At 53.1% G+C, this 26,780-nt stretch overlaps 3 protein-coding genes across 13 annotated transcripts in view; 1 reads left to right on the top strand and 2 right to left on the bottom strand.

Annotated features, from left to right (window-relative positions):
• Nucleotides 1-15,792, bottom strand: part of COL11A2 (collagen type XI alpha 2 chain) — a 29,869-nt gene extending 14,077 nt beyond the window's left edge. Inside the window, exons 1-25 of one of the 6 annotated variants that reach the window (XM_028510539.2) lie at nucleotides 14,962-15,792; nucleotides 14,552-14,694; nucleotides 11,508-11,657; nucleotides 11,164-11,374; nucleotides 10,545-10,707; nucleotides 8,902-9,093; nucleotides 7,945-8,022; nucleotides 7,248-7,310; nucleotides 6,395-6,574; nucleotides 4,011-4,070; nucleotides 3,869-3,910; nucleotides 3,583-3,645; nucleotides 3,121-3,195; nucleotides 2,551-2,637; nucleotides 2,241-2,297; nucleotides 2,024-2,077; nucleotides 1,884-1,937; nucleotides 1,732-1,785; nucleotides 1,488-1,541; nucleotides 1,276-1,329; nucleotides 1,149-1,193; nucleotides 935-988; nucleotides 541-585; nucleotides 285-338; nucleotides 45-89 (exon numbers count right to left, since the gene is read on the bottom strand). In XM_028510539.2, coding sequence (XP_028366340.1) covers nucleotides 45-89; nucleotides 285-338; nucleotides 541-585; nucleotides 935-988; nucleotides 1,149-1,193; nucleotides 1,276-1,329; nucleotides 1,488-1,541; nucleotides 1,732-1,785; nucleotides 1,884-1,937; nucleotides 2,024-2,077; nucleotides 2,241-2,297; nucleotides 2,551-2,637; nucleotides 3,121-3,195; nucleotides 3,583-3,645; nucleotides 3,869-3,910; nucleotides 4,011-4,070; nucleotides 6,395-6,574; nucleotides 7,248-7,310; nucleotides 7,945-8,022; nucleotides 8,902-9,093; nucleotides 10,545-10,707; nucleotides 11,164-11,374; nucleotides 11,508-11,657; nucleotides 14,552-14,630 — 2,013 coding nt within the window. In that variant the 5' untranslated portion in view covers nucleotides 14,631-14,694; nucleotides 14,962-15,792. Of the gene's footprint in view, nucleotides 1-44; nucleotides 90-284; nucleotides 339-540; nucleotides 586-934; nucleotides 989-1,148; nucleotides 1,194-1,275; nucleotides 1,330-1,487; nucleotides 1,542-1,731; nucleotides 1,786-1,883; nucleotides 1,938-2,023; nucleotides 2,078-2,240; nucleotides 2,298-2,550; nucleotides 2,638-3,120; nucleotides 3,196-3,582; nucleotides 3,646-3,868; nucleotides 3,911-4,010; nucleotides 4,071-5,024; nucleotides 5,118-6,394; nucleotides 6,575-7,247; nucleotides 7,311-7,944; nucleotides 8,023-8,901; nucleotides 9,094-10,544; nucleotides 10,708-11,163; nucleotides 11,375-11,507; nucleotides 11,658-14,551; nucleotides 14,883-14,949 lie in introns of those variants that run through there. The other 5 variants (XM_036023911.1, XM_036023912.1, XM_036023913.1 and 2 more) reach the window with 5 other exon arrangements.
• A 213-nt stretch (nucleotides 15,793-16,005) lies between these two features.
• Nucleotides 16,006-22,784, bottom strand: RXRB (retinoid X receptor beta). Of its 6 annotated transcripts, none has more exons than XM_028510960.2 (10): nucleotides 22,361-22,784; nucleotides 21,389-21,636; nucleotides 20,726-20,882; nucleotides 20,217-20,396; nucleotides 18,733-18,905; nucleotides 18,218-18,347; nucleotides 17,909-18,041; nucleotides 17,702-17,793; nucleotides 17,292-17,397; nucleotides 16,006-17,156 (listed from the first exon to the last, which is right to left on the bottom strand). In XM_028510960.2, the coding sequence occupies exons 1-10, from the start codon at nucleotides 22,587-22,589 to the stop codon at nucleotides 17,009-17,011; spliced, it is 1,596 nt and encodes a 531-aa protein (XP_028366761.1). In that variant the 5' UTR covers nucleotides 22,590-22,784; the 3' UTR covers nucleotides 16,006-17,008. The 6 variants fall into 6 exon arrangements, with proteins under 6 accessions (XP_028366761.1, XP_028366760.1, XP_035879810.1 ...); XM_028510959.2 differs by having other exon boundaries at nucleotides 17,702-17,805; nucleotides 22,361-22,702; XM_036023917.1 differs by lacking the exon at nucleotides 22,361-22,784 and adding an exon at nucleotides 21,808-22,154 and having other exon boundaries at nucleotides 17,702-17,805.
• Nucleotides 22,517-26,740, top strand: SLC39A7 (solute carrier family 39 member 7). The gene is made up of 8 exons (XM_028510967.2): nucleotides 22,517-23,040; nucleotides 23,348-23,750; nucleotides 23,839-24,007; nucleotides 24,167-24,220; nucleotides 24,355-24,513; nucleotides 24,662-24,802; nucleotides 25,014-25,210; nucleotides 25,872-26,740. Exons 2-8 carry the CDS (start codon nucleotides 23,352-23,354, stop codon nucleotides 26,142-26,144), a joined length of 1,392 nt encoding a protein of 463 aa, XP_028366768.1. The 5' UTR covers nucleotides 22,517-23,040; nucleotides 23,348-23,351; the 3' UTR covers nucleotides 26,145-26,740.
• Nucleotides 26,741-26,780: the final 40 nt, after the last annotated feature.

Raw genomic sequence — 26,780 nt, forward strand, 5'->3', positions numbered from 1 at the left:
CCCACCAGCACATATGCTGTTCCCCAGATTACTCAGTCACTCACCTTCTCTCCATGGGGGCCGACGGCACCCTGAGGCCCAGGGAGACCCTGCACACGGGGAGAGAGAAGTCATAGGGGCCCCATAGGAGTGGGCGCTCTCTCTTCCAGCCAGCATCCCCCATTCAAGGTATGAACAGTGAAGACCTGAGACCCTTAATTTCTTGTTCCCACCCAGGTCTGACCCACGGTGGAAGCCCAGGGGAAGTCGCCAACGCTGGAGAAGGGGTAGACAGGACTCCTCACCTGGGTCCCAGGAGTGCCCTGTTGTCCAGGGGGTCCTGGCTCTCCTTGTGGTCCCTAGAAACAGGCAACCAGGCATGGGTCAGAATGAGATGGTGACAAACTTAGGGTGCAGCTGAGTCACAGCAGGAATAGCCAGAGGGTGAGAACCACAGCAGGCAGGGCGGCAGGGCGGCAGGGTGGTGGCAAAAAAGGAACAAAACCTTGGCAGGGAACTTGGGGGCTAAGGGTCAGGTGGAGTCTCCTGCCCATCACTTACCAAGCTCCCTTTGGGACCATGGGGACCATCCATGCCTCGGACTCCCTGAAACACGAGACGGGTATCAGCAGGCTGGAAGGCAGCCCAACCCTGGAGACCTGCGGTTTCTGAGAGGCCTGGCCTTTCCAGAGGGTGGGACAGGCAGAGCCGCATCCGTCAGTCCTCCAGTTCATCCCAGACCCAAGCAAACACACCCAGCCCAGATCCACAGGGTGTGGGTCTGTGGGGTTGGTTTGTTTTTTCTTGAGGATTTTTTTTTTTTTTTGCTATGTTCAGAGCCTTCCGTGCCCTGTACCACATGGCCCTGAAAGGGCACCTGGGGGTGGAGGCGGAAGTGGGGCTGTGTGGGGGCTAGTGAGGTGGAGCTGGAAGGGAGGCAGGGGCAGTCACTTACCGGTGGTCCAGGAATACCAGGTGGGCCTTTAGGGCCAAGGAGACCCCGAGGTCCCTGCACTCAGGTGAGGGGAAGATAAGGCATGCATGGGTGAGAGAAAAAGTGTCCCTTTCGTATCCATGACCATCCTCTGGCATCCCCAGAACCTTCCCTGTCCCCACCATTCCTCCGCCTCCCCCGCTTCCCCCCACAACCTGGCCCCCTGAACACTCACCGACTCTCCAGGCAACCCCCGAGGCCCAATCTCCCCATCATCTCCCTGGAGGAGGAGGACATGGTGAAGTGGCCTCACCTTCCAGCCCTCTCCCATACTGAGCCCCTGCCCTGGCCACAACACTTACCCGCTCTCCATCCTCGCCAGGGGGCCCAAGAAGGCCCTGGACACCAGTATCACCCTGGAAAATGGACAAACAGGTACGAGGGGCCTCAGAATCCCCAACACAGCAGACACTGACCCTCTCCAATTAGCCAACCAATTTCAGCCACTGCGCTCCTGCTGGGACCCTCAGCCTGCCTCCCTTGCCTTGAGATTCCTACCCTCTAATATACTCACCCTATGTCCCTTCTCCCCAGGAAGCCCTGGGAGTCCATCAAAGCCTCGGTCACCCTAAGGGAAAAGGGGATAGCCCATGTGAAGTCCCAGTCCCTTTCCCACACCACCCCATCCCTCCCTACTGTGTCCTGCAAGGGGAGGTGCCACTTCGAAAAGGAACCTGGGGAACTCAGTCATCCTCAGAAAACTAATGAGCTCAGATGGAGCTGTGAGCTAAACATCAGAGAGGGGCCCAGTCTGTCACCTTTACTCCAGGTTCTCCAGGCATCCCTCGAGCTCCATCAGCACCTGCTCGGCCCTGCAGATGCAAGGGAGGTGTTAGCGCAAGCAGGGGACAGTCCCCCACACTCTGTGCCCCATCTCCCACCCACACCCATCTCACACTCAGTCACTTACCCTTCGCCCAGCCTTGCCAGGAGGGCCTGTGAGGCCCTGAGGTCCTCTGGGACCCTAGGGAGGGAAAGTCAGGGCAGGGTCAATGGGCATCAGAGCGGGGAGGGGTGCTCGGTTGGGGATCAAACGTGTGGGGGTGTCACCTGAGGTCCTAGATCTCCAGATTCTCCTTTCAGACCAGGGCTCCCAGGTTGTCCCTGTGAGAGAGAAGAAAGTTGGCTATCCTGAAGGACACACCCAACAGTGACCTCAAACCCCCCTAAAAGAAGAAAAATAACTTTCGATGTGTTTCCTTTCCCGAACTATCCATACCCCAACACACAAATAAAGACTCTCCTACCCTACCCTCTACTCACTCACCAAGGGTCCAGGGCGACCTGTGTATCCCATGGGTCCAGGGGGTCCACGGAGTGCCAGCTAGAGGAGCAGGGGACACAGCATTGCTGAGAAGAGGTGGTTGGAGACCTCCCAACCCCAGTACTCCCTCCAAATTCGCCCTTCCGCTCCTTGTTTCACTGTCCTATGTGTTCCCCAACCTTTCTCTCAGCCCCAAACCAACCGACCTTCCCCTGCCTTACATTCCCTCCAACCTACCCTTCCAGCCCTTCCTAGAGTCTTGCCTTTCCTCCCATACACCTCCCTCCACCAAGATGCTCTCAGCGCTACTCACCCGTGCCTGCTGCAGAATCGCCTGGGCCTGAGCCTCCTGGGCAGCCACCACAGGGCCCTTGTCACCCCCACCACTGCCAAACCGGAACTGATGGGCAGGGAGAGAAGACCCAGGTTCTCTTTCTGGAAATTCTGTGACCTTCCCAGCCAGAGGTGTCATCCAGCATTCCTGCCCCAACTCCCAGGCTCAGGGACACCCACTGTGCCTTCCTCCTGCATCTTCCACAGGGCGTTTCAGATGACCACTTAGAGGTTTTCAGAAACTCAGCTCCTGTCCTCTTCCCCCACTCTCTACCCTCTTGCCCACAAAAAGACTCTCCTTTGGTTCTAGACCCCTGAAATATAGAATTTTCTGCTCAGTTCTAGATGATCCAAGTTTGATTCTAGAAGATCCATGTTGGGTTCTAGCTCATCTAATGAGGCCCTGCTTCTTCCAACCCAATGATCAATCGCTTTTGGTTAATGGTCTTTAGAGACTCCCCAGCTTTCCCTGACCTTTGGTTCTTGATGGTACAATACAATCCCCCTGCCCTCCCCATCAGCCAGTTCCAAAGCTCAGAAGACAACTCACTGGAAGCATGAGGGATGTGCCGGGAGGGCCAGGGGCCCCATCTGATCCAGGGAGCCCTGCTCGGCCAGGGGGGCCCTGGAGTAGGGAGAGAATGAGGAGGATAGGTGACAGATAGGGGGATATTAGAGTCCTAGCATCATTTGGAAGCCCCCCACCAATAGGATAAATGCAGACTTCCCTAGATCTTTCCTGAACCCCAGGATTAGCCCCCCAAGGTCCACGGGCAGCCTGAGGGAGACACACATGTAACCCCCAACCCTATGGAGAAAAATGAGGGGAAAACTACTGTCCTCCTCCCCAACCAGTCTGCCCTCCTTTGTGAGCACTGTGGAGCACACCAGTCCCTTGTTCAATGATCAGCCAGCTAATGAGAAACTACTAAGCATGGTGCCCCACTGGGTATTAGTGGCTTCTCTGCAGGCCTCTCTCCCTCCCCCTCACCAATACAGGACACTCTCTTACCCTCTCACCAGGGTCACCAACTGGGCCTGGGTTGCCCTGGATGCCAGGGGGACCAGTCAACCCCTAAGGAACAAAAGAGGAGGGGCCAGGTGTGGACATTCAGAGAGAAGATGGGAGAGTGGGGGAAGAGGTACATCTTTTACAGAAAAGATCTGTGGGTCTGGGGGCTTCGGTTGAAAAAACGCTCTGGAGTTCTGAGAAGGAGGCCTGGGCTTATGTGGGGAAGACACAAATGAGTGTATAGAAGGATTTCTGAGAAAAGAATAGAGACTTATGGGTTACTTACCGCAGGGCCTTCTGGGCCGGGTGGCCCCTCAACTAGCATACCCTGCGGAGTCAAAGTTTAAAAGTCAGGGGCTACAGGACTAGCACCCCTAATTTCTTACCTTCTTCCCACTGTCCTCAGCTCAATGACCAGAGTGACTTACAGGTTCCAGCACTGCAGGTTCCCCCTTCTCTCCCTTTAGCCCCCGAGGTCCACGGGCAGCCTGAGGGAGACACACATGTAACCCCCAGTGAGGCCTGAGAGCAGCCACGACCCTGGGGCTTCTCCCATCCCAACCCCCACCTTCATTTTCAGGTCTTCTGGAGACCTTGACCCTAACCCCAAATCCCCTCCCCCTCCCCCAAGACTCTTCACAGACCTCCAGGCCTGCGAAGGAGAACACAGGGCTCCCCACACCCCAATTCCCAGCCCCACTTCAGCAAAAACAACCTCCTCATCTCCCTGAGAACCTCCTTCAGGAAGATCCTCACAACCTTCAAGGGAACCCAAACCCACCAACCTTCCAAAAGCCTCTTCTGGAGGACCCTCCTTATCCCCCAAACCTCCTCTGACCCCAGGAATCCTTAGAATCTTAAGAAATCATTGACTTCCTCATCCTAACTCCAGCCCACCAAATTAGAATTTCTCCAAGATTATGGACAGATGGGTATTAGGGTTTGGGGGAAGAGCACGGACCCATATGAGAATCTAATGTAGCCTACAGAGTCTTGAGAAAAGAAAAAATGGATGTTCTTATGCACAGATTTTTTTCTTCTTAGAATTTTAAGGAGTTCACAAGTTTAAAATTCCCTGGAGGTTAAACATCCATACTCTAAGTAAATTTGGAGGGCAGTCCCCACTGATATCCTAAACTAAGACCCCATAGCTGGTTTTTGAAAAAAAATACAGCTCTTGGGCTAAGTTGCTCAAGCCTCTGAGCAGATCCTCTCAAGTCTCCACCGTTCCTCTCCCAGCAAGGACACTACACCCTCCCTCTGGCCCTTATTTGTACTCCAAGCCCACCAACTGCCTCCCTTCCACACTTCCACTCAGATGCCCACCCCCAACTCTGGGGCCAGGACCAAGATGAGGGCAGGGAGAATGGAGGATATTAACCACCACCACCCAACTCTTCCAGCAAAGATCTCCAGAATGCCCCTTCCACCTCCATCCTGACCAAACAGTATTGATCAATTTCCAAACTCTCCCACATCAAAGATCAACTTCAAATTTCCAGAAAGCAGCATTGAAAAAAAAGGCAATAGAGGGTAAAGGGTGGCAATATTAGAGAAGGGTGGTATGGCATGAGGCAGCAGGTAGAGAAGCTAGCTCTAGCTGCAAGGCAGGCAAAAGATGAAGCAAGTAGACAGGAAACATCCCAACCAACAGATAGTGGTTAAAGACATGGAAAACAACTACAGGAAACAGAATGAAGGGACAAACACTTGGAAGCAAGAATGATGCCAGGGCCAAGAAAAAATAAACATGGCCAAGATGGTCAGAAAATGAACTGGACAAACAGGAAATAGCTGGACAAACGAGAAGTAGCCAAGAGCCTTGGGTGGAGTGGCTCAGTGGGTTGAGTACTGGTCTGTGAACCAAATGGTCGCCTCCAGTTGGGGCACATTCCTGGGTTGCAAGCCAGAACCTCACTTGAGAGTGTGCAAGAGGCAACAACACATTGATGTTTCTCTCCCTCTTGTTAAAAAATAATAATAATAAGCCGCCAAGAAAAGAAAATCTAGGAAGCAGACTTTCAACAACCACCTAACTACAATGACCAAGAGGAAGAAGACATTCACAAAGCAGACAGAAAGTGACTCCTGGATAGGGGTTGATGACAATGAAAGACAATTCTCCCAGAAAACACAAACATGAAAGCAAGTACACACAGGAAATGACCACGATAAATGTCCAGGCCCACATGAAAACTTTATGATTGGATGACCTGAGACACACAGAAAGTAACTCGTTATCAAATGACATTGTCACAGACAGCATGACAAACTAGTCAAAGTACAAATAAGGCCCCTTTCAGTCTAATATGGGACAGTCCCCAAGATGGATGGCATGACTGGAGAAGACAGGAAGGGACAGACGGGCTGTGACCCATAGGTTAGAAAGTGTGACACAGGAAACAAGATCATTTGGCAGCAACATGGATAAAACTGTTTTGACCAAGAAGAAATGATGGAGACAGACTGAAAATGGACAGAAGGTAAGGGCTTATTGATCAAAACCTTTATGAAATTCATCTTGATTGAGACAGGAAGTGGCCAAAAAAGACAGGAAGTTGCCATAAGACTTTTTAAAAATCCCATTTCCCAGAGCAGAAGAATCCATAAAGAGTCACAGGGTAAGAAGTTTGGCAGGGGAAGGCAGGAAGTTATACATTCAAGCAACAGATACACCTTATGTAGACAGAAAATGGCAAACCACCAATGTGAAGTAGCTCACAGCCAACAGACAATAATTAAAAACAATAGGAAGCAATTCTTGCAGCTCCCACTGGAGGTCAAGAACAGAAGAGGAGCTCCTTTCACTTACGGCTCCTGAGCGGGCTGTCTCCGCAGAGAGGGCAGGGCCGAGCTCCGTCTCCTCACGATAATCGTCCCCATAGCCATAGGTGTAATCGTAGGGCCCTGCTGGGGGGTCTGTGCCACCCTCCCCATATTCCTCTGTCAGGAACCTGTTGGCTGTGGAGGGGACCTGGAGATCTGTCTGCTCCTTCCCGGGGATGGGGAGGGAGAGGGGTAGACAGGGGCATTAGGGCTGAAAGGAGTTTTCCCTGGACCCCAGGTGTGAAAACTTCTAGCCCGAAGGATTATGAAGGAATTGGGACTGGAGTTTTTCTCCCAAGAAGAGCAAGGGGAGCAGTTGTACAGAAAGGTGATAGCCATCAAGACCCTGAATCAGGAGGGATGTCCAGAAAATGGGCTTGGTAGGAAGAAATGGTGAATAACAAGAAGGGTGGCCAGAGGGCTGGACTCAGTGTGGACAGTCCATGGACATGACAGACAATGGAGTTTAGGGAATGACCAAAGAAATGGGTGGAAAGAAGGGAAGAAGAGAACAAAGGATGGCACTGGACAGAAAATGGCTCTTAGGAACAGAAATATGACACAGGAAGTAAAACTATTTGACAGCAACATGGAGAAGAAGCTACTCCGAAATCAAAGAACAATGGAAGGAGACATAGACACTAAAGAAAAATGGTTCTGAGAAAAACAAGTAGACCCATTGGTCTGGAATGACCAGGAGACAGAAGACCATAAATGAGTATGACAAAGAGCCCTCCGGCCAGAGGAGGGGCTGATTCATCAAGATGGCATGGGGCCTGAGGGGTGGGTGACAGCCATCCACTGCCCCCAGCTGGGATGAATGTGGGGGATGGAATTACCTCCTCAGGGGGTGGCAAGGGGCTTGATTCCAGGACTCCTTCCTCTTCACCTGGGGTGGGGTACTAATCCCAAGGAGGAGGGGGAGGAGAACAGCATGGGGGTGGGATGGGAAGGGACGAAAAGAGGTTAGCGAGAAGGGCAGCAAAGCAACCAAAGCAGCACCATGTCCCTCTCCCCGAGGGTAGTGTCTGCTTGTGCTAAGGGTGGGGGGAATCTCAGATCTTACAGCCCCTTTGGAGGGGGACAGTTTAGGGAGAGTGACTCTGTGATTACAGAGGTTTGGAAGCAGAGATCTGGATGCCCTGGCTCTACCTGCCAGTAACCACTGCCTCTGGTCCTGAGGGGGCCCCTGACAGTGGGGAAGGCTGTCTGCCGAGCTGGGCATTGGGAGTGGGGAGGCTGGCCCCGATCCTCCAATTCAAGGGGGTCTCCAGCCTGGTGAGGGGGATGCTTGCCAGGCTGCTGACCTCTTGGCAGGTGGGGTAGACTTTCGGGGTGGGGTGTGGCACCACCTGGGGGAAGGGGGAGCCCTGTGGTTGGGGCTCCCAGGCCTCTGCAGCACAGAGACATGGGAGGGGGCAGTGAGGAAACCCCCATTATCTAAATACATGGTGTCTTTCCTCACACTTGGTGTCATAGATATCTGCACAGGGTGGTGGGAGAAATAAAAGAAAGGAAGAGGTCTCTCAAGTTTACCTGGTAATCAGGGGTCGTCCTTGCAGTCATCACATCGTAATAGAGGGGCTCGTAGTCATAGTGGAGAGACTCAGTGGGCTGGGGGTAGGGAAGGGGCAGTGGGATAGGTAGGAAGGGGGGGTCAGGGGAGGATAGAGTGAGGGTGGTGAGATGGTTCGGGATTGGGGAACAGGATAGGCATGAAGTTGAGAAACAGAGTTGGAGATGAAAAGAGAGGTTGGGGGACAGGAGAGAGATGGGGAGAGGCAGGAAAAGGGGGATGGATCCCGCATGTAGGACAGAAGCAGACACAATTAAGAGATTGGCACTCTGATCTGAGACCACTGACCCCAGGTCAAATCTGTCACCCTAACCTTCGGAGCTCTACCCAATCCAGAGTCTCCCCGCCCTTCCCCCCACACTGCCCCTTATCCTGCGCCTCCGTGTATGGGGGCCAGATATGGCCCCACCTCCACCTTCCAGAGACTCTTTCAGGATTCCCTCTATCTTCTACTCCTTCCCCATTTCTCCTCCTAGGTCTCGCCATTTCAACTTCTTTCTCCCTGTCTCTATCTCTCCCCTAGTCTGCTCTCCTATCCTCTGTCCTAAAGTCTCAGCCCCTCACCCTCTCTCCTAATCTCTTAATTCAGTGAAGGAATGGGAAACGCAAGGACATAGTTCCAGGAAGACTGGCAGAGAGGAGGAGACACGAGGAGGGGACACAGTTCCCAGCCACAAATCCTTCATAATGATTCTTTTTATTTTGAAATGAAAATAAAAAGGTTGATGAATGAGGACTGGGGGGTGAGTGATGGGAATAGGGAGATATGGCTGGGGAAGGGCATTAGGGAGGGGAGAACAGGAGGCCCAAAATAGGATGGGGTGCTCTGGACATTGGAGGAATTCTCTTGGGGCGATGTTGGAGTGTCTTCCCTCCCTGGGGTGTGCTTTAGTTTGGGGTCCACCTAGCTCCCTCACCTGTCTCTGGGGCTCCTGGTTTTGGAGCCTATGAAGTCTTGATGGTTGCTGCTTTGGAGATCTTTGGGCTCTGTAAGAGTGTTGTTTCTGAGGTCTCTCCTTCCAGTTCCCCTCACACTCCAGCTCCTTCTGTTCGCAGGATCCATAGGCAGCTTGCACCCCCGGAACAATGACAAGCTCCTGGACATCACCCTGCAAACATGAGGAAGGAACGCCAATGGAGGGAGGCAGAGAGGGCCTCAGAGAGAGACAAAGGGTATAGTTTGGGACAGAGGGTAGGAGGCCAATCCTAGGCATAACTATATAACAGGAGAAGGTCATCGTCAGCCCTCCATGCACACAGCCCTTTTCAGTCCCCATTGGACCTTTGCAACAACTGGGGAAGTCAGTAGTGCAAGGATCTTTATGCCCACTGTTCACATACATTCCATTCAGAAAAGTTCACAGGCGATGACTGGCCCAAGGTCACTAACAGTGGTAGAATAAGGACTAGAATTCATACTGTCCAACTCTAAATTCAATACCCTTTGCCTACCCCCTGCCCCTGTGGTAATGCTTGATTGAGCCTCTTCACAGGGACTCCTGGAGACAGTGGCCCAGCCTTAGCTGTTCTGACCTCCTACTGGCAGTAATGACGAGAATTCCCAGGACCTCTAGAAATGGGGGAAGGGGAAGCCACTTCAGAATTCCAATGGCTTTTATTTGTGCCCATATGTGATGCTTAACAAACCCTGCCTTGCATTGTAGTTTAGGGCATTGCCTCATCTCCAGAACAGTATGGGGAGCTCCTTGGAATGGTAGAAACCTTATATTATTCTTGTTTTCCCTTTGGAGTTAAGTAAGCAGATGCTCAGAAAATGTTAACTTGTTGGGTGGGTGGGTGGATGAACGAGTGAATGAGGGTCCAAATGCATGACTTAATGGGAAGTGTGATGAATGGTGAAATGAATGAATGAATGAATTGGTGGGTAGATAAATGGGAGGTACAGAGCAGGTGGAAATAGTAGTGGGTAGGTAGATGGGTGGAAGTGAATAGATAGATGAATGAATGGTTGGATAGAGAGTGGGTAGGTGAGGAAATGGGTGTGTGAGTGGTGGATGAATGGCTGTATGCATCCTTATACGTATGGGTAGATGGGGTGGGTAGGTGGATGAGTGAATGAACAGACGGATGGGTTAAAGAGAATAGATGAGTGGAAGGACAGATTGATACATAAGTGGTATGGAGGAAGAAATGCCTGAGCAGGGGAAGAATGGTCATATGGATAGATACAAACCTGAATGCTTGAGTGGTGGGCGAGTATGTAACTGGATGGATGGGTAAATGGAGGGGTGAGTGGGTGAATGGATGAGTGAGGAGACAGAGAGATTGGCTGAATGGATGGACGAATGGGCAAAATGATAAAGACTGAATAACAGAATAAGTGGCTGTGGACAGTCCTGCCATATAAGTGACCACCATGTAAGTGGACACCTAGTTCTCATCAGAGAAAATTAGCCCTGGGGATAGGAAATTGGAATATACATTCATGAGAGGAAAAATGAGGGTTAGGGTATAGGAAGATGGCATGTTAGGGCCAGAAGAGGAATAGATATAAGATAGGGGGCAAGAAATAACTCTATTCCCTGATTGCTCTGGTTACCTCAAAGACTTCTTCATCCAGGATACGGGCACCAAAGATGATCACTCCACGCGTGTCCAACACTGGACGAGCACTTCGGGGGAGGGGCCGGGTGACTCGCTTCTTACAGTCAACAATGAGGGTGACAGACTGGCCCTTCACAGCCACACCCACACGGTGCCACCTGGTCATGGCGGGAGAGGTTCAAGTGACTGACTGAAGGAAGAAAGTCAACAGAGCTGGGAAGCAGTTGATGAAAGGGGTAAGGCCAATACTAGTAATAGTAGTAACCACAGTAGCTATCATTCACTGAGTGCTTACAATGTACCAGGCACCAGGAAATACGTTTCTCTTTTGATTCTCATGATTCTATTAACCCTATTTTACAAACACAGAAATAGGAGTTCAACAAGCTAAGTAACTTGCCCGAAGTACAGGCTAGTACTACAATGCAAGGATTTAAACTCCAGAGCCCAAACTCTAAGCTACAAGTGACTGAAGTCAGAGCAGTGGTAGGTGAGGTATGGCCTAAATGGTAGGCAGGGTTTCCTAGTTTAGGGAGTGGGGGTTCTGGGGCACTGGCCAGAGGGGAGCTCCTGAAACTGCCGGTCAGACACACTGGAGGAGCCCACTAACTTACTTGCCATCTGCTAGGTTGAGGCCTCTGAAGACTGGCTGAGCTGGATGTCGAGGTCGGCCAGTCTGATCCTCATACAGGAAACGGACATGTCGGCCAAGCTCCAGGCCCAGCTGTCGGATGCCCTGGGCACTATAAAGGGTCAGGAGGGGAGCCTGGAGGCCAGGGTGGGTCCGGACAACAGTCAACAGAGAGAAATCTTTGGGAAAACCTCCTGGGACCCAAAAGAGACACACACAGGTCACATGAAAAGCAAAGAGAACCATAAACTCATTCCCTTCAGGTTTCTGATCTCAAATCCCACCCATGACCTAACCCAGCTCTCCCTACTCCACCACATCACCCACCTGGGAAGAGCTGGCGAGTGGGTGCGCTGAGCTGAGCAGGTCGGGACACTCGGTAGGCCACATCAGCCGGGCAGATGCCTCTTGCCTTGCGGACACCATCAGGCAGGGAAGGAAACCTCAGGGCCTGGAGCACATCCACAGAGGGTGTACCTGGAGGAGTCCATGAGGGTCAGGGGATGGGGCATAACCTCAGGAGGGCCTAGAGAGGGGGCATTTGCAGTCTAGAACTCAGCTTCCTGGGGTTCGTGCTCCCTGGAAGGCAAAGGTTGCCTTTCCTTTCCTTGCTCTGGAATGAATGGGCAACCAGTCACAGGTATTCATGCTCACTCTTGCCCCTCTCCCTCCCAGCACCCTGTCATGCTTACTCTCTCCCTACCTCTGTCTTACAGCCTATGAATCTATCTCTATTCTTTTCAAAAAAATATTTTTTAATTTTTTATTTATTTTAGAGAGAGAAGGGAGGGAGGAAGAGAGGGCAAGAAACATCAATATGAGAGAGAAATATCTGCTACCCCCTTTCGTTAGTGTCCCTGGGGATGGAACCAGCAATCCAGGCACGTGCCCCAACCTGGAATCAAACCAGGGACCCTCTAGTTCACAGGAGGACGCCCAGCCAACCCAGCCACACTGGTTGGCCAGAGTTCTCTATTCTCTCTTAATATCTCTCTCCACTCTCCACCCATCTCCTCTTCTTTCTCTCACTGTCTCTCTTCCTCTCATTGTCTCCATATCTGTTAGTCTTTTTCTCCCTGCCTCTTCTTTTTCCATTTCCCTCATACTCTGCCCACCTTTCTCTTTCCTTGTCTTTCTCCCACCTTCCAACTCCCTTTCTGTCTTTCTTGGTTGCTGGGTCTCTGGCATCTGTCCCACGTCTCCAGCACAAACAACATCTGGGCAATCGATTATCCTGGGCACCAGAGGTGCAGGGGGGCCCAGGGGGAGCAGAGAGATACCTCTACGGGGAGGGGGCTTCAAACTGCTGCAGTTCCCAAGTTTGCAGAGGTGGGGATAATTCTGACCATAAAGAGGAAGGAGATACAAGAAAGAGCCACCCAGGAGCCTGTGCCCCTACCTTGGGAGAAGGGTGGAGGGGCAGGGTAGGGGGAGAGCCTGAAGCCGCCACGTGGAGCCAGAGCAAGTCCAAGGCCCCGAGCCACACATCTGTGGATCCCATCAGAGTCCTTGCCCAAAACCTGGGCAAGTTCCCCATGCCTGAAATTTCAACCTTGCCCCACCACCACTACCGTTCAGCATCCACAGTTTCAAGACCCAGGCCACCAGCCCTATCCACCTAGAATGTGTTTTCCTAGGGCTCAAACTCCCAGTGAGACAAAGGTCACCTCTCCATTTCTTGCTCCCTGCTATATACACTCCTCACACTGTCAGCTCCACACTGGAAAAAGTCCAAAAAAAGTTCCTGCAAAACTTTCATAGAAGCATGGGGCAGGGCAGGGGCCAGAGCTATCAGGAGAGCAGAGCTGGGTAGGGTGGGTGAGGTGTGGGCAGGGGGGGGGGGGGCAGGCAGAGAAAAGGCCCTTTGAGTCCAGGAGCCAGGAAACCACAGCCTTGCCCCCTCCATCCCACCCCCGCCCTAGCCTGGCCCCCGAGTGTGGCAGCTCCGCAAACACAACACACAAGGGCTGCTTTGAGAAACAGATGGTATGTGAGACAGAGACACAGAGACCCACAGAGACCCCAGGCTAAGGAGACCTCAGAGGCACCCACCCTCCACCAACCCCCGGGAAAGTACAGTTCCATCCTATACATGACCCACCCACAGGCTACCCACCTGTCTTCCCACCGAAGGCCACACATGTGCCCCACTGTCTCTGGCCTCAATCTGCCCCGCAGGCTCCCCACTGGCAGCCCCATCATACCACCACCACTACCATTCTACCACTGAGCCCCAAAAATTCATTACTCTTTTGAATTCTGCGTTAACCCATTTCCTATAGAGCCCCACCTCTAACAGCTCAGTTCCAAAGTAAGAGGCAGTCACCTCGGCCATCTCCCTGCCTCCATGCTACAGGGTCCCTTTTCCCCTAAGTAAGACTCCTAGAGTCTAGACGTTGCACACTTGTCCCTTGTCCCTGAGCCTCACACTGCTCACAACTTGGAAGTTCTTCCTTCTGTAATCTAATCTGAATCCTTTATGTTGCTATTCTGACCATTTTCTCTCCAAAGCAGAAAAGCAATGAATAGTCAAGTTATATGCAAATCAGTTTCCAGGGTTTTCAGGAGGGGCGGGGCAGGGGGGGCTTGCTCCAGCCTGCCTAGGACCCAGGTGCTCTCAGCTCTCTCCCCTCTGACATCAAAGCCCCTTTCCTAGGAGCCAGGGATTCTGGGCCCTGGGAAAAAGAAGGAAAAGATTGGAATTGTGAACACCAGGGTCCCAGGAGAGCCCCCATTGGCCAGAGGGGGTGGAGTGGGGCAGGAATGCAAAGACTTGGCTCCCACCTCAGACACCTGATCCCGGCCTGTCCAGCGGCCGTCCTGTTGGCAGCCAGCCCCAGTATTCCCCAGAGCCAGCCGCGTGGCAGCATCGAGGGCACAGGGAGGGGGAAGGGGTTCCTGTCTGGGAAGCCAATGGAACAAGTAGTTCAGGCATCCCTTCTTTCTCTATTTACTAGACTGTGCTCTGATCCACAGATGCTCCCCTTCAGCCCCAAGATACAGACAGAAAGCCAGAAGACATACACACACTCTTCACCCATCTGCATTGACAGCTACCCCCTCACCCCATTACCGGCTGGACCACACCCGCCCTGGCCATCTTCTGCTCTCCCCACGACCCCAGCATCCAGCCCCACTCACGGCTCTCTAAGGTGAGACTGCCCTTTAGCCTTAGCTGCCCTCCCCCAGTCAATTCGAGGAGGGAGATTCCTACCCTGGCTCCAAGGGACCCAGTGTCCTGTCCTCTACCCTGGACCTTTGATCCCCTTGTTGGACTCAGAAGCTCTACCCCAGGCATCAGCTGCCCCCTGCCCGGAGTACTCAGAGCCCCAGACTGACTCCAAGGACTCAGGCGTAGGGACTCTTCTTACCTGCCCAGGCTGGGGCCCAGCTTAGCCCCAGCACCAGTGGTACAAGCAGGAGGCGATGGCAGCGGCTGAACCGCTGCATGGCTGATGACCAGGACACTGGGTCCCAGGGACCCACGGGCGCCGGAGGCAATGAACGTCCCAGGCTGACAGGAGAGAACAATCGGACTGTGAGCCTTGGACGAGTGGGTCCCAGGGAGGTCAAGGCTCTTGGGTGGCAACTGCCCTCAGCAGCCCAGCTCCATGCAGCAAGGCGCTGACAGCCTCCAGGCACTGCTCCCTCCTCAGTGGCTGCAGCTCCTGTCTCCTGTGTGTCCTCGGCCACCCCTGTGGCCCAGAGCCCCCACCCCGCCCCAAGACTCCAGCAGCCCGCCCACAACCGCCAAGAACCCCCGCCCCACCTCGGTTTCCACCTGGGGCGGGGGAGCGCACAGGAACGCTCCCTCGCTGATCCTCTGACTGTTCTGCCCTGCGCCTTGCAAGAACTCAATGGCCTACACCAGAAGATTCTCTTTTCAGGAACCCCAATCTCTTCTCCAGCCCCTTCCTTTTCTAGGACCCAGACGTCCAGTCACAGCCCCCTCCCCTCAGTTCCCTCCCCCTTGGGGGCCCACAGCCCCATTTCAGCAGAGTCCTGGGCGGGACTTAAGAGTACAGTGGGAGGGGAGAGGCGGGCCTGGGGGTCGCTACCACCCCCCCAACACATCTCCACAATTACTTCCCCTGCCCTGCCCCATATAATTACAGAGCAGCCGGGGCAGGGGTATTTATAGACAGGGCTATAGATAGTGGCTGGAGACCTGGGGCTGGAAGGCAAAGGCTGCAGGGGATGGGGGTGGAGGGCAGGAAGGACGGAGAGGTGGGGAGAGCCTGTGTGGGGCACAGAGACTGGAAAAACAGGTTAATCATGTCTCAAGAGGTGAAAATGGGGGGATGAGGTAAAGAAGTCCTGGAACCCAGGTGAAAACGAACCTAGTGGAGAGACGCGGGGACAGTCTACGCTGGTTGGAAGAGTCTGGGGAAAAGAGGTCACTCAAGGACAAGAGGCCACCTCCAGGTGGGCAACTGCTGAGAAGGCTGCAGCAGCTCCCAGTCCCCAAGTGAGCCCCAGGAATGGGCACGGCGCCGGGACTGCCCGGAGCCCTCAGCGGCCGGTGAGGAGATGCTGGCGACACGAGACGCCGCAGCCCGCTGTCGCTAGGAGGGCGCTAGCGAACAAGGCGCCTTTGAGAATCTGCCGCCCCGCCCCCGGTCTGGCACCCCCTCGTCCCTCTCCCCGACAAAGCGTGCCTTGTGTCCCCCCCACCCTGCGGCTGCCCCTCAGCCCCAGGGCACCTCAGCCGCAGTGTCAGCATCAAGGGAGCAGTCCAGAGGTCCCCACCAACCGGATACCGCCCCCAAACACACCCAACCAGTTGTCTACCCCCAACAGTCACCTCAGTCCAGAAAACAGAGACTCCAATTTGAAAGCGATTTTATGTGTGAAAGAAGTAAAGAAACCCAGAGAAAAGCTGCAGGGCAAAAGTCATGCAGCCCCAGCACCCCATCTCTGTAGGCTAGCCATTTCCCCTAAATTCTGTGTCCTGTGTCCCCAGCCTACATCGTGTGCGCCCAGGGCCGGGGGAGCACCCTTCCATAACAGCCCAGGCCCCTTCCCCAAGTTAGACAGGAAGAGATAGAAGGAGGGGGTCCAGAAGGCCAGTGCTTCGAGAGCCCCAGGGACATACCATCTTGAGGCCCTGCCTTTCCCAAATACCACCTCCACCACTGGCATTTCTTAGTCAACCTGGGAAAATACAGTACTTCTTTGAGTCTAACTGTAAGTCTCTATCCTCAGAGGAAATTAAAAATAGCAGATGGATTCCTGCATCTCCACCCGCCCCTTAACCACCACGCCACCACCTTGTTTTTCAGTCTGGCTTCAGAGGGAAATGAAGTGTAAGAGGTGACTCCGGACAGGAGACAGTGACAGGGCCCCCTTGCTCTTCCAGAGTAGCCCCCATCTGCCAGGCTTGGTTAGAGGAAGGCCTGTCAGAGCCCTACTCCCATGTCCATCAGTTTGGAGGGGCCTGCCCCCCAAATATCCATTTCTGGGGGCATTGCATATCCAGATGGGGAACTAAGCGAGGCAAAACGAGAAGGATGCGAAGTCCTGGGAGCCACGCCAGTGCTTGTGCTGGGGGAAGATTATTCCAGGCAGGGGGTGAGAATTCACCCAAATTATGGCAAACCCAGACAAATTCAGAGACTCAAGGCCACTGAAGGGAGAGGTCCAGCCCTCATAAGGATCTGGGGTCCCCTTAGAGCACTGATGGACACTTGGAGGTCTCAGTTCTGCTCTACAGTCTCACTCTACCAGGACTCTAAAAACATGGCTCCTCCCCACCCTGCCCCGAGGCTTGGAGTCCCTCTTGGACGTGTACTCCTCAAGTGCGGGCAGCACCGCATTTGTGTCTGGGCTCAGGCCAGCTGGTGGGGCGCCTCGAGCATCTCCATGAGGAAGGTGTCAATGGGGGTGTCACCAATGAGCTTGAAGAAAAACAGATGCTCTAGACACTTAAGGCCAATGGACCTGAGGGCAGGAAGACGTAGCAGCAGCTTGGCAAACCTGAGGAGAGGGTGAGAGAAGCAAAGTGAGAACTGGAATCACATGGGCCCTGAACACATTCTCGCAGCCCCCTAACCTCCACCCCTGTGGGAGCCTCGATCCCCAAAATTTCTCACCCCCACAGCTCTTTCTCACCGTCCCTGCTGCTCAGGATACTTCTGTTTGCAGTAGGTCTCCAAGGATGCGTATACTTTCTCCCGGAGGACCTCCACCTCACTGGGATTGGAGAGGCCCTTGGCATCTGGAACAGCAGGGAAGAGAGGAGGAAAGCAGCAAAATCAAATCACGACAAATGGGGAGACGCGGCCCACATGATATCCCTTTCAGGCTCCATCTAATTGCCCTTCTCCAGATGCCTAGCAAGGGAAGCAGGGCACATTGGGATAAGGGATGGGGTCAGAAGGGGAATGCAGCAGTGGATGTGGGTTGTTCTTGGGTCAACTAGGAGATATCCAGGCTGAGGAGATAGCTGGCTAACTTAAAAGTCTCCAAAGAGAAGGCTCCAAGGTTGCCTCGTCTTGAAAGATGGGATGACATCCTCTTACCTGGATTGAAGAGAATGATTGCCCTCAGGCAGCCAAGCTCTGTCTTGTCCATCCTCATGTCACGCATTTTGGACACTAGTTCTGTCAGCACCCTGGAGAGGGACCTGCAGGTCACTCAAAGGTCACAGCTCAGCCAGCCTTGGACACGGACCAGCCTATAGCCCCACCCCCTCTACTTATAGGCCAGCCCAGTGGAGGGCCACTGACCGATCGAAGATGGCTCCCACGCCTGCAGAATGGGCTGAGTTGCGGTGCACGTGAAGACCTGTGGCAAGGAGGATGCCATCTCGGACATCAATGGATCGATGGGAGAAGGAGGCAATGAGGAGTTCGTTCCAGCCTGGGTGGGGGCGCAGCAAGGGTCAGGAGCCAGAGATCAGGCCATGGGATTCAAAGCACACCAGCGAAAGAGAAGAGGTGGTGATGTCAGTGAGCTTCACTCCGAGTAGTTAAGTGTGCACCAGGTTCACTGACGGTCATGTCAAAGAGGGGTCAAAGGGATACAAGGTCACTGACCTGCCCGTAGCAATATGACCTGGTCATCCAGTGGTAAGGAGGAAAAGTGCGGGATCCTCTTCGCCCACTCAACAAGCGTAAATAGCTGTTTGTCAGCTGCCTGACAGATGTTAGTCACAGGGTCATTTGGCTGCAGGGGATGGGGGGCAAGAGTTATGGGAGGTTTGGAAGTATACTGGGAGTACCCCCTTGTAAGAGACTTTTGACACCCCCTTCTACAACATAGTATTTCTTCAAGCCCCATCTAAACCAATCCCTATAAAATTAGCTTTTCTTCTGGAATTCATGAAAACATTTGGGACTTGCCTATGGTTCTGCCAGCCACTGGGTTATTTTGGAGGTGGGGATGGAGGATACTATCACGCCCACCTCAGGTACTTAAGAGACCTTGTTTGGCAGCACCTCCAGTCCCAGACAGTGTTAGGAGGGTTGTGAGGGGAGGGGAGGGGGAGATAGAACAGACCTAGGCTCCCACCCCCCATCACGAAGAAGAGTGGATTGACCCCATCACTCACGCTGCTGCTGCTACCCCCAGTTCCCCCAGGACCCTCAACGCCCTGGTCACTCTTCTGCTCCACAGCAAGCTCTGCCTCCAGGATCCTGTCCACAGGCATCTCCTCAGGGGCTCCCCCAGCCCCCTCCCCATCCCCGTCCTTGTCCTTCCCCCGCTGACGCTCCTCCTGTACCGCTGTGGGGGGAGGGAGGAAGAAAAAGTGGAAAGTCAGCAGCCAGCCATGATGAGGTTCTGAAATGTCCTTAGGGCCTTACCAGGGTCTTATGGCCCTTAGGAGATATTTATAGGAAGTGGGGAAGTCACTACAAATTACGATGGACTGGGGGCAGTCTAGAAGCAGGGGTTATAAAGGTCACATAAACCAAGAAAAAAAAGGGAAGCAGAGTGTAAAGGAATTAGAGAAAAGGTAACATTTAAACTGAGGGCCTATTACATACTAAGGAATGTGTCAAACACATTTTAACATTCACTCTATTACAACAACCTTGTGGGCCCTGGTCTTCATTTTATTTTTTTAAATATGTCTATTGATTTTAGAGAGTCAGAGACAGAGAAACATCAATGTGAGACAGAACATCAACTGGCTGCCCCCGATACCCACCCCAACCAGGGATTGAACCTGCAACCTACGTATATGCCCTGACTAGGAATCAAACCCCCAGCCTTCTGGTGTAGGAGACAACCAACTGAGCTACCCAGCCAGGGCCTTGTCTACATTTTTAAAGATGAAGAATTTCAGGCTTGGAGAAGTCAAATAGCTTGCCCAAGTTCACACAATACATGGTAAGTCACATATCTGAATACAAGTGTGCCTGACTGCAAATCTTGAGCTCTTCTGACTCAACAGAGAGGCAGTATAAGGAGCACTGCCCTGAGTCTTCAGAGATGTGAGTTCTGATCCCAGCTCTGCCACTCTTTTATTGCATGATCTTAGAACACTAGGCCTCATGCTCATCTCTGAAATGAAGAATTTGATCAAAATATCCTCTAAAGTATCTCTTTCAGAATTCCAGAAGCAAACTGAAGAAAATAAGGTAAAGAAGAGGGAAGGCAGCCCCGAGGTCTTCAGTAGTCTATAGCTTAAGAGAGTAGAATGCCAGAGTTTGAAGGAGAGACCACAGTAATAGGGAGACAGAGATAAGAGAGGGAACACTGTGTCAGAGAGGAAGAGCTACTCAGGTTAGAAAGGGGACAGAGAGAAGCCCATCATGGGTAAGGAAAGTTATCCTACCCTCACACCAAACTAGACAGGGGTCACAGGTGCAGGCCAGAGGCAGAACCATTAAGAAGAAAACTCAAAGGACCAGATCAAGGTATCAGGCAGAAGAGCTGATGAGGAGGGGAGAGAAATCAAATAACGCCCTCTGGAGGACAGAGAAAACAGTCCAGCCTTCCTGAGAGGTTAGAGGTTTCCTGAAATCTGTCTTCCTCCCCACTTCTCTCCCACAGGGTAGACTGGGAAGCCTGGGTAGGACAGGACCTTACCTTCCCTCTTCATGCCAGTGGCCAAGCACTTCTGATAGCGGCAATACTGACAACGGTTCCGCTGGCGCTTGTCCACCGTGCAGTCCTTGTTGTCCCGGCATGAGTAGGTCAGGTCCTTACGAATGGTACGCTTGAAGAAGCCTTTGCAACCCTCGCAACTGTAAACCCCATAGTGTTTGCCTACAGGTGGAGGGAAACAGCAATAACAAGGCTGCAGGTAAATCCCTCACCATTAACTCTTTTGCCAACCTGCCTGCAGCAAACTTGAGTCTACTCTGCATTTGCCAAATACAGAGCTAGAGAATGAGGGCACAAGAGGCAGTCCAGTCCCACTCTTCCCTCTGACCACCCCCACCCCAAACCTCAGCTTCAGGTTCTTTAGCTCTCATTGGGCCTCCCCCTGCTCATTTGCTCCAAAGAAACCCCATGAGGCCCTGGGAATCCCATGGGGGATGATAAATGGCAGGCTCTCTCTTTCTTCCTCTCTGGTGGTCCTCTGAGCCCCATACCTGAGCTTCGGTCCCCACAGATTGCACACAGTCGTTTGCCAGCTCCAGGGCCACCTGGTGGAGGTGGACAGTGCAGGCCCCGGACCCCTAAGACTGGTGGCTTCACATCTTCAGGGGTGCCAGACCCACCCCCAGGGAGCGACACTGTTGAGTTAATCTGGGATAGGGGAAATAGGGAAGTCATGGGGAGACTCACTGGGAAAGAGAATCTCTCTCAAAGGTGATGGGAATCATGTCCTAACACCTAGGCAGGGCCCTGCACTGAACATGTATCTCAAAGGACATTATTACATTGCATCCATGTGAAGGGCCAACCCTAGAGCACAACCCCGAGATTAGACATACAATGTCCCCTGAAACTGTGCAACACAGTGACCCTGAAAGGCATGTATCTTGGAAGGGCAGATGGGACCAAAGGGGCAGAAAATCACTGATAGATGAAAGGGACATTCAGGGTATTAGGGCTCCTTTATAGGGTTGGGTAGGAAGCATGCATTGCAATTTCACCTCAGGAAGGACACAGGGTCTCACAGGGACCATGGGCCTGCCAGAGTTAGAGGATCAGGTCAGTGGATCATGGGGAAGTTCACACAAAAATCTGGGGTCACAAGGAAAACAAGGAAATGAACGTGGAAAGGTAGAATGTGGATCACGACCTCTCACCTGAGGACTGCTGACAGGCCCGGAAAATCCTGGGGGAGCTGGAGGGGGCAGACCAGGGGACCCCATGGAAGAACTGATGACTGGGAAGGGGGAGCCCAGTGGGGGTGGGGGCATTGGGGGTGGGGGTGGAGCCCCAGAGCCTCCAAGAGACTGGGTTGCTGAAGATGGTAGAGGTGGCCCAGGAGGAGAATGGGGAGGGGCACCTTGGGGAAGGGGATTTTGGGAGGAACTGTCTGGGCTTCGGGAGTCTGAGGGAGGGGTACACAGAGGCACAAAGACACACAGACAGGAGAGACAAAAAAAGGAAAATGAGTCTTTGATCATGCACCTGAAGACTTGTTCACATCCTCTACTACTCCCTGCCCCATTCCCTACATCCACCCCTACCCCCCACACTCACCCCCATTCCCTGCACTCACCCCCATCCCCAAGTTGAGACACCCTGTTGTCACACAACAGTTTAACTCCTAATTGTGGCGACAAGGAGGAGGGTTCACAAAGGAAAGGAGGATAACTCAGGTAAGAAAGAACTCCAAGCAATGTATCTGGTCACTGCAAGCCAGAGGCCCAAGCCAGACTTGTGTGGGTGGGGCAACACGTGGAAACCCTCCATTCCCAGCTTACAGCCCAGGCGTGCAAGAAATAGAGATAAGCGGACGAAACCCCTTCTAGGACGGAGGTCCAGTATTCAAACGTCCGGAGCCCTCCAACTCCGGGATTCCTCACCCATGCCAGGGAGGGGCGGTGTGTAGGCCATGAAGCGGCCAGAGCTATAGCGCGGAAGCTCCCCCCAGCCAAACACACAAACACACCGCCCCGCCCCGGGGGCAGGGCGCTAAGGCCCTCCAGAGGCAGGGGACGCGTGTTTACAAACAAGGGGGCGGGAGCGCCAGGGAAGAGCTCTAAGGGAGGGGGGAGAGGTTGCACCTAACACGGCCACTGCCTAGCAAGTCGGTTCGCTAGGACACTCACCCCGCCCGCAGTCGCCCATCCCGTCCCGTCCAGTCTCCCCCAGCTCCGACTCCGGCTCCGGGGTTTGCTGTTCTCCGGCTGCCGCCGCCGCTGCGGGATCGAGCCAGGGCCGTCGCCGCCGCCACCGGGACGCGACCCCACAATGCATTTCTTTTCGCACCCCCACCGGCCCACACTGCCCTGCGGCATGCCGCTGGGGGAGGAAGGGCGGGCGAGCAGCCCAAGACATGATTCCTGGCTGAGTGTAGCGATATCAAGAGGTACCAAAGATTCCCAGGGGTTGATTGAGGGGCTAGCTGAGCACGAAGAAACCCCAAAGAAAAAGACTCTGGTCTGAACCGGATCAAATTAAGCGCTTCGACCTGCTCTGCATCAAAACAACAGCACCTATGTGGCAGCCATCTTGGTATAGACGGGAAGTCTCCGAGCTAGTTCCCGCCCCCTCATCGAGATTAAAACGGAGGAAGCGGTCTCCTCCGGCCTGTTAGCTGGCCTCACTCACCCTCCCCTCAGATAACCTCCTCACGCATGCGCGCCAAGGCTGGTTGGCTTCGCCGCTACCGGAGTGCCGCCACATTGGTAAAGGTATTGGGACCAAGGTAGAACGGAACTTTCTGTTCTCGCGGGAACTAGGACTGCCACGTCGGAGGAAACAGGGAAAGGAGAGGATCCTGGAGCCGGTAAGAATTTCCCGCTTCCCCCTACCGTCCTTTCCAGGTTTTTTTCCCCCACCTTGTCGTACAGACGAGGGCCCAGAGAGTCCATAAAGTGGTTGCTCAAAGCTTAGAGTGGTGTCCCGGGGGCCCTACATCGGAAGGAGGTTCAGAATAAAAAGAACGAGTCCTGGGAACAATGCGGGTGGGGGCAGAATGGAATGGGAAAGCGGCCTATAGAAGTGGATGGAGGGCGCGAGCGGAGTAAAGCGGACCCTGCATAGGTATAGAATTGAGGATCAAGTGGAGTCACTGTCTCTGTCCTTCTTGTCAGCGTGATGGCCAGAGGCCTGGGGCCCCCCCTCTGGGTGGCCGTGGGACTGCTGACCTGGGCGGCCTTGGGGCTGCTAGTGGCCGGACACAGGGGTCATGGTGACATGCACGAGGACCTGCACGAGGATTTCCATGGCCAAAGTCACTCACATGAGGATTTTCACCATGGACACAGCCACGCCCACGCCCATGGCCACACTCATGAGAGCATCTGGCATGGGCATACCCACGGTCACGGCCACGGACATTCACATGAGGATTTGAACCATGATCATAGCCATAGCCACTCCCATGAGAGCCTCTACCACAGAGAACATGGACATGACCATGAGCACAGCCATGGAAGCTATGGGGAGGCTCCAGGCATCAAGCAGGACCTGGACACTGTCACTCTCTGGGCGTATGTGAGTCCCAAGGAGATAGGGGAGAGAGGGACTGGTTCTGGATTGTTAGGAAACCCAGCATACCTGACCCGTGACCTTCCCTCACCAGGCACTAGGCGCCACAGTGCTGATCTCCGCAGCTCCGTTTCTCATCCTCTTCCTTATCCCGGTGGAGTCGAACTCTCCACGGCACCGCTCTGTGCTCCAGATCTTGCTCAGTTTTGCTTCTGGTGGACTCCTGGGAGATGCCTTCCTGCACCTCATCCCTCATGCCTTGGGTAAGTAATCTCAGGTCTCTATCTCAAATCTTAACATATTCTTTGGGCAAAGGGGTTCTTTCCCCTTTGTGATCCCTGACTTTCCAATATTTCTGCAAATTCACACCCCTGGGGTCAGGTATTCATTCTCTCATCTTGCCTTTTTCCCCCTTCTCTCAGAACCTCATTCTCACCACCTTCAGGAGCAGCGGGGACATGGACACTCCCACAGTGGTGAGGAAGGGGTGGATGGAGACAGGGATTGGGATGCTGGGGAAGGTCCATCCCTCCCAGCTCTTCTTCTATACTTGAGGAGGAGGAGTCTGAAATCCCTATCTCCCTTATTGTCTCATTGCCTCCTTTCACAGGCCAGGGCCCCATTCTGTCTGTGGGACTATGGGTCCTTAGTGGAATTGTCGCCTTTCTTGTGGTGGAGAAATTTGTGAGACATGTAAAAGGAGAACATGGACACAGTCACAGTCATGGACATGGTCACACACACGGAAGTCATGGACATGGAACACAGGGTAAGTCTAGGAACAACTTTCCTGAAAGCCACCTTGCTTGCCTCAGAATCCCTTCATCCTATGTCCCGTGTTAGGAAGGGACTTCCCTTCTGAGGACATACCAGGAGGTTTCTGTGCCCCACGTTTACCAACCCTTTTCTTCTCTCAGAGCATTCTTCAAAGGAGAAACAGAACTCAGAAGAAGAAGAAAAGGAAGTAGGGGGATTGAGGAAGCGGAGAGGAGGCAGCACAGCACCCAAGGATGGGCCAGTGAGACCGCAGAATTCTAAGGAGGAAAAAACAGGTTCAGGTGAGGTCCAGGGTTGGTAAGAAGCTTGGGCAAGGGGCATCATCATGAATCACGTGGAATATGTGCAGTGGGTAATGGCAGGTGTCTGGAAAGCACTGAGGGGCTGGGCGTGATGTGGTTTCTGTGTGGGGAATGTGATAATGGCTGAGCAGGGCCAGGATGGGGATGACAGAGCATCTAATTGTTTTGTCTTCCTTTTCTCCTGTATAAGACCTGCGTGTATCAGGGTACCTGAATCTGGCTGCTGACCTGACACACAACTTCACAGATGGTCTGGCCATTGGTGCTTCATTTCGAGGGGGTTGGGGATTAGGGATCCTGACCACAATGACTGTCCTGCTACATGAAGTGCCCCATGAAGTCGGGGACTTTGCCATCTTAGTCCAGTCTGGCTGCAGCAAAAAGCAGGTTGGTGATGATGTGCACTAAATGTGATTGCTTCAGACCCTTTACCCTCTGCTTAGCCACCCCAAACCCAAGACTGCTTCTCCTTAGTGCCAAACAAATCATACTGTTATTAACAATAAACCTAGAAATGGTGGAGAATTCTCTTTCCTTTTCCTGTAGTTATTCCTTGAACTGTTGGCCATAGAGCATCTCAATGGTTTATGGGGGTTTTTCATACCACATTCCCTATTCTGGATTACTGAATCAGAAGGTCTGTGGAAAGAACCTTTTTTCTTATTTTAAACCCTCAGCCAAAGATATTTAGAGAGAGAGAAACATGGATGTAAGAAAGAAATATTGATTGGTTGCCTCCCATACATGCTCTGACCAGGGATCAAACCCACAACCTTGGATGTGCCCTGACTGGGAATCAAACCTGCAAACCTTTGGTGTATAGGACAATGCTCCAATCAATTGAGCCACCCAGCCAGGACTGAAAAGAACTGTTTTGATATCTAAGATTTTTCAGAAAGTGTTTATTCTAGATCCCTGCCCTTTTTTGCCATATTCTTTTGTTTCCAAAAACACACATCCCACCATATATACCTATACCCTACCAGCCACATCTAAGCCACTTGTAAACTTTAGATGTTGACGAGTGTCTCTCTTTTCTACTCACCAGGCGATGCGTCTACAACTACTGACGTCAATAGGGGCCCTCGCAGGCACAGCCTGTGCCCTCCTAACTGAAGGAGGGGCAGTGGGCAGTGAAGTTGCAGGTGGTTCAGGTCCTGGCTGGATTCTGCCGTTCACTGCAGGTGGCTTTATCTACGTAGCAACTGTGTCTGTGTTGCCTGAGCTGCTGAGGGAGGCATCACCATTGCAGTCACTTCTGGAGGTGCTGGGCCTGCTGGGGGGAGTTGTCATGATGGTGCTGATTGCCCACCTGGAGTGAGAGGTGGGACTAACTGCCCCCACCCCAGCCCCAAATCTGTAAGCTCTCTGTGTCAGGGGTCTGTGGAGGTTGGGGGGCCCTGGCCAGAAGCATCTGCTGAAGAAAGTTGTATCCTGGGGAAGTGCTGATTTTGGCATGAGGGCAACAAGGTTTGGCAGTTTTATGGGGCCTGTAGGGATGAGGATGAGCAGCCAGAAGGACCATTGTGTTGGGCACGTGCTGACCATGTTGTTGAATTTGGGGGGCTAAATGGGGCCATGTAGAAAGCTGGAAGAGACCAGTGATGGCAGCCTACCCCAAGTCTCCTACCCCACCTATTCTCAGCTGCCACACAGATCTCTCCAAGGTCCTCCTTCTCCCTCCCCTCCAGGGAAGATCAGAGCCCCAAACCAGGGGAGGGGGCGTTTCGGGATAAACATCTATTAAACATCAATCAATCGTGTGTCCTGATTTGGAAGTGGTTCTGCCGGCGGGCAGGGAGCTTTAGTTACTAATCTCATGGCCTGATTTTTATTTTGTTTCCAATTTTTATATCGCTGTTTGAATCGAGGGAATGGGGTGGCGACCGGAAATAAAGTCCTCGAGTCTTCCAACCCCAAATGCAGCCTTTGTCTTTTTTGTGGGGGGATGAGGGCC

The sequence above is a fragment of the Phyllostomus discolor genome, chromosome 4 (genome assembly GCF_004126475.2).
Source record: "Phyllostomus discolor isolate MPI-MPIP mPhyDis1 chromosome 4, mPhyDis1.pri.v3, whole genome shotgun sequence".
In the NCBI taxonomy this organism is placed as follows: Eukaryota; Metazoa; Chordata; class Mammalia; order Chiroptera; family Phyllostomidae; genus Phyllostomus; species Phyllostomus discolor.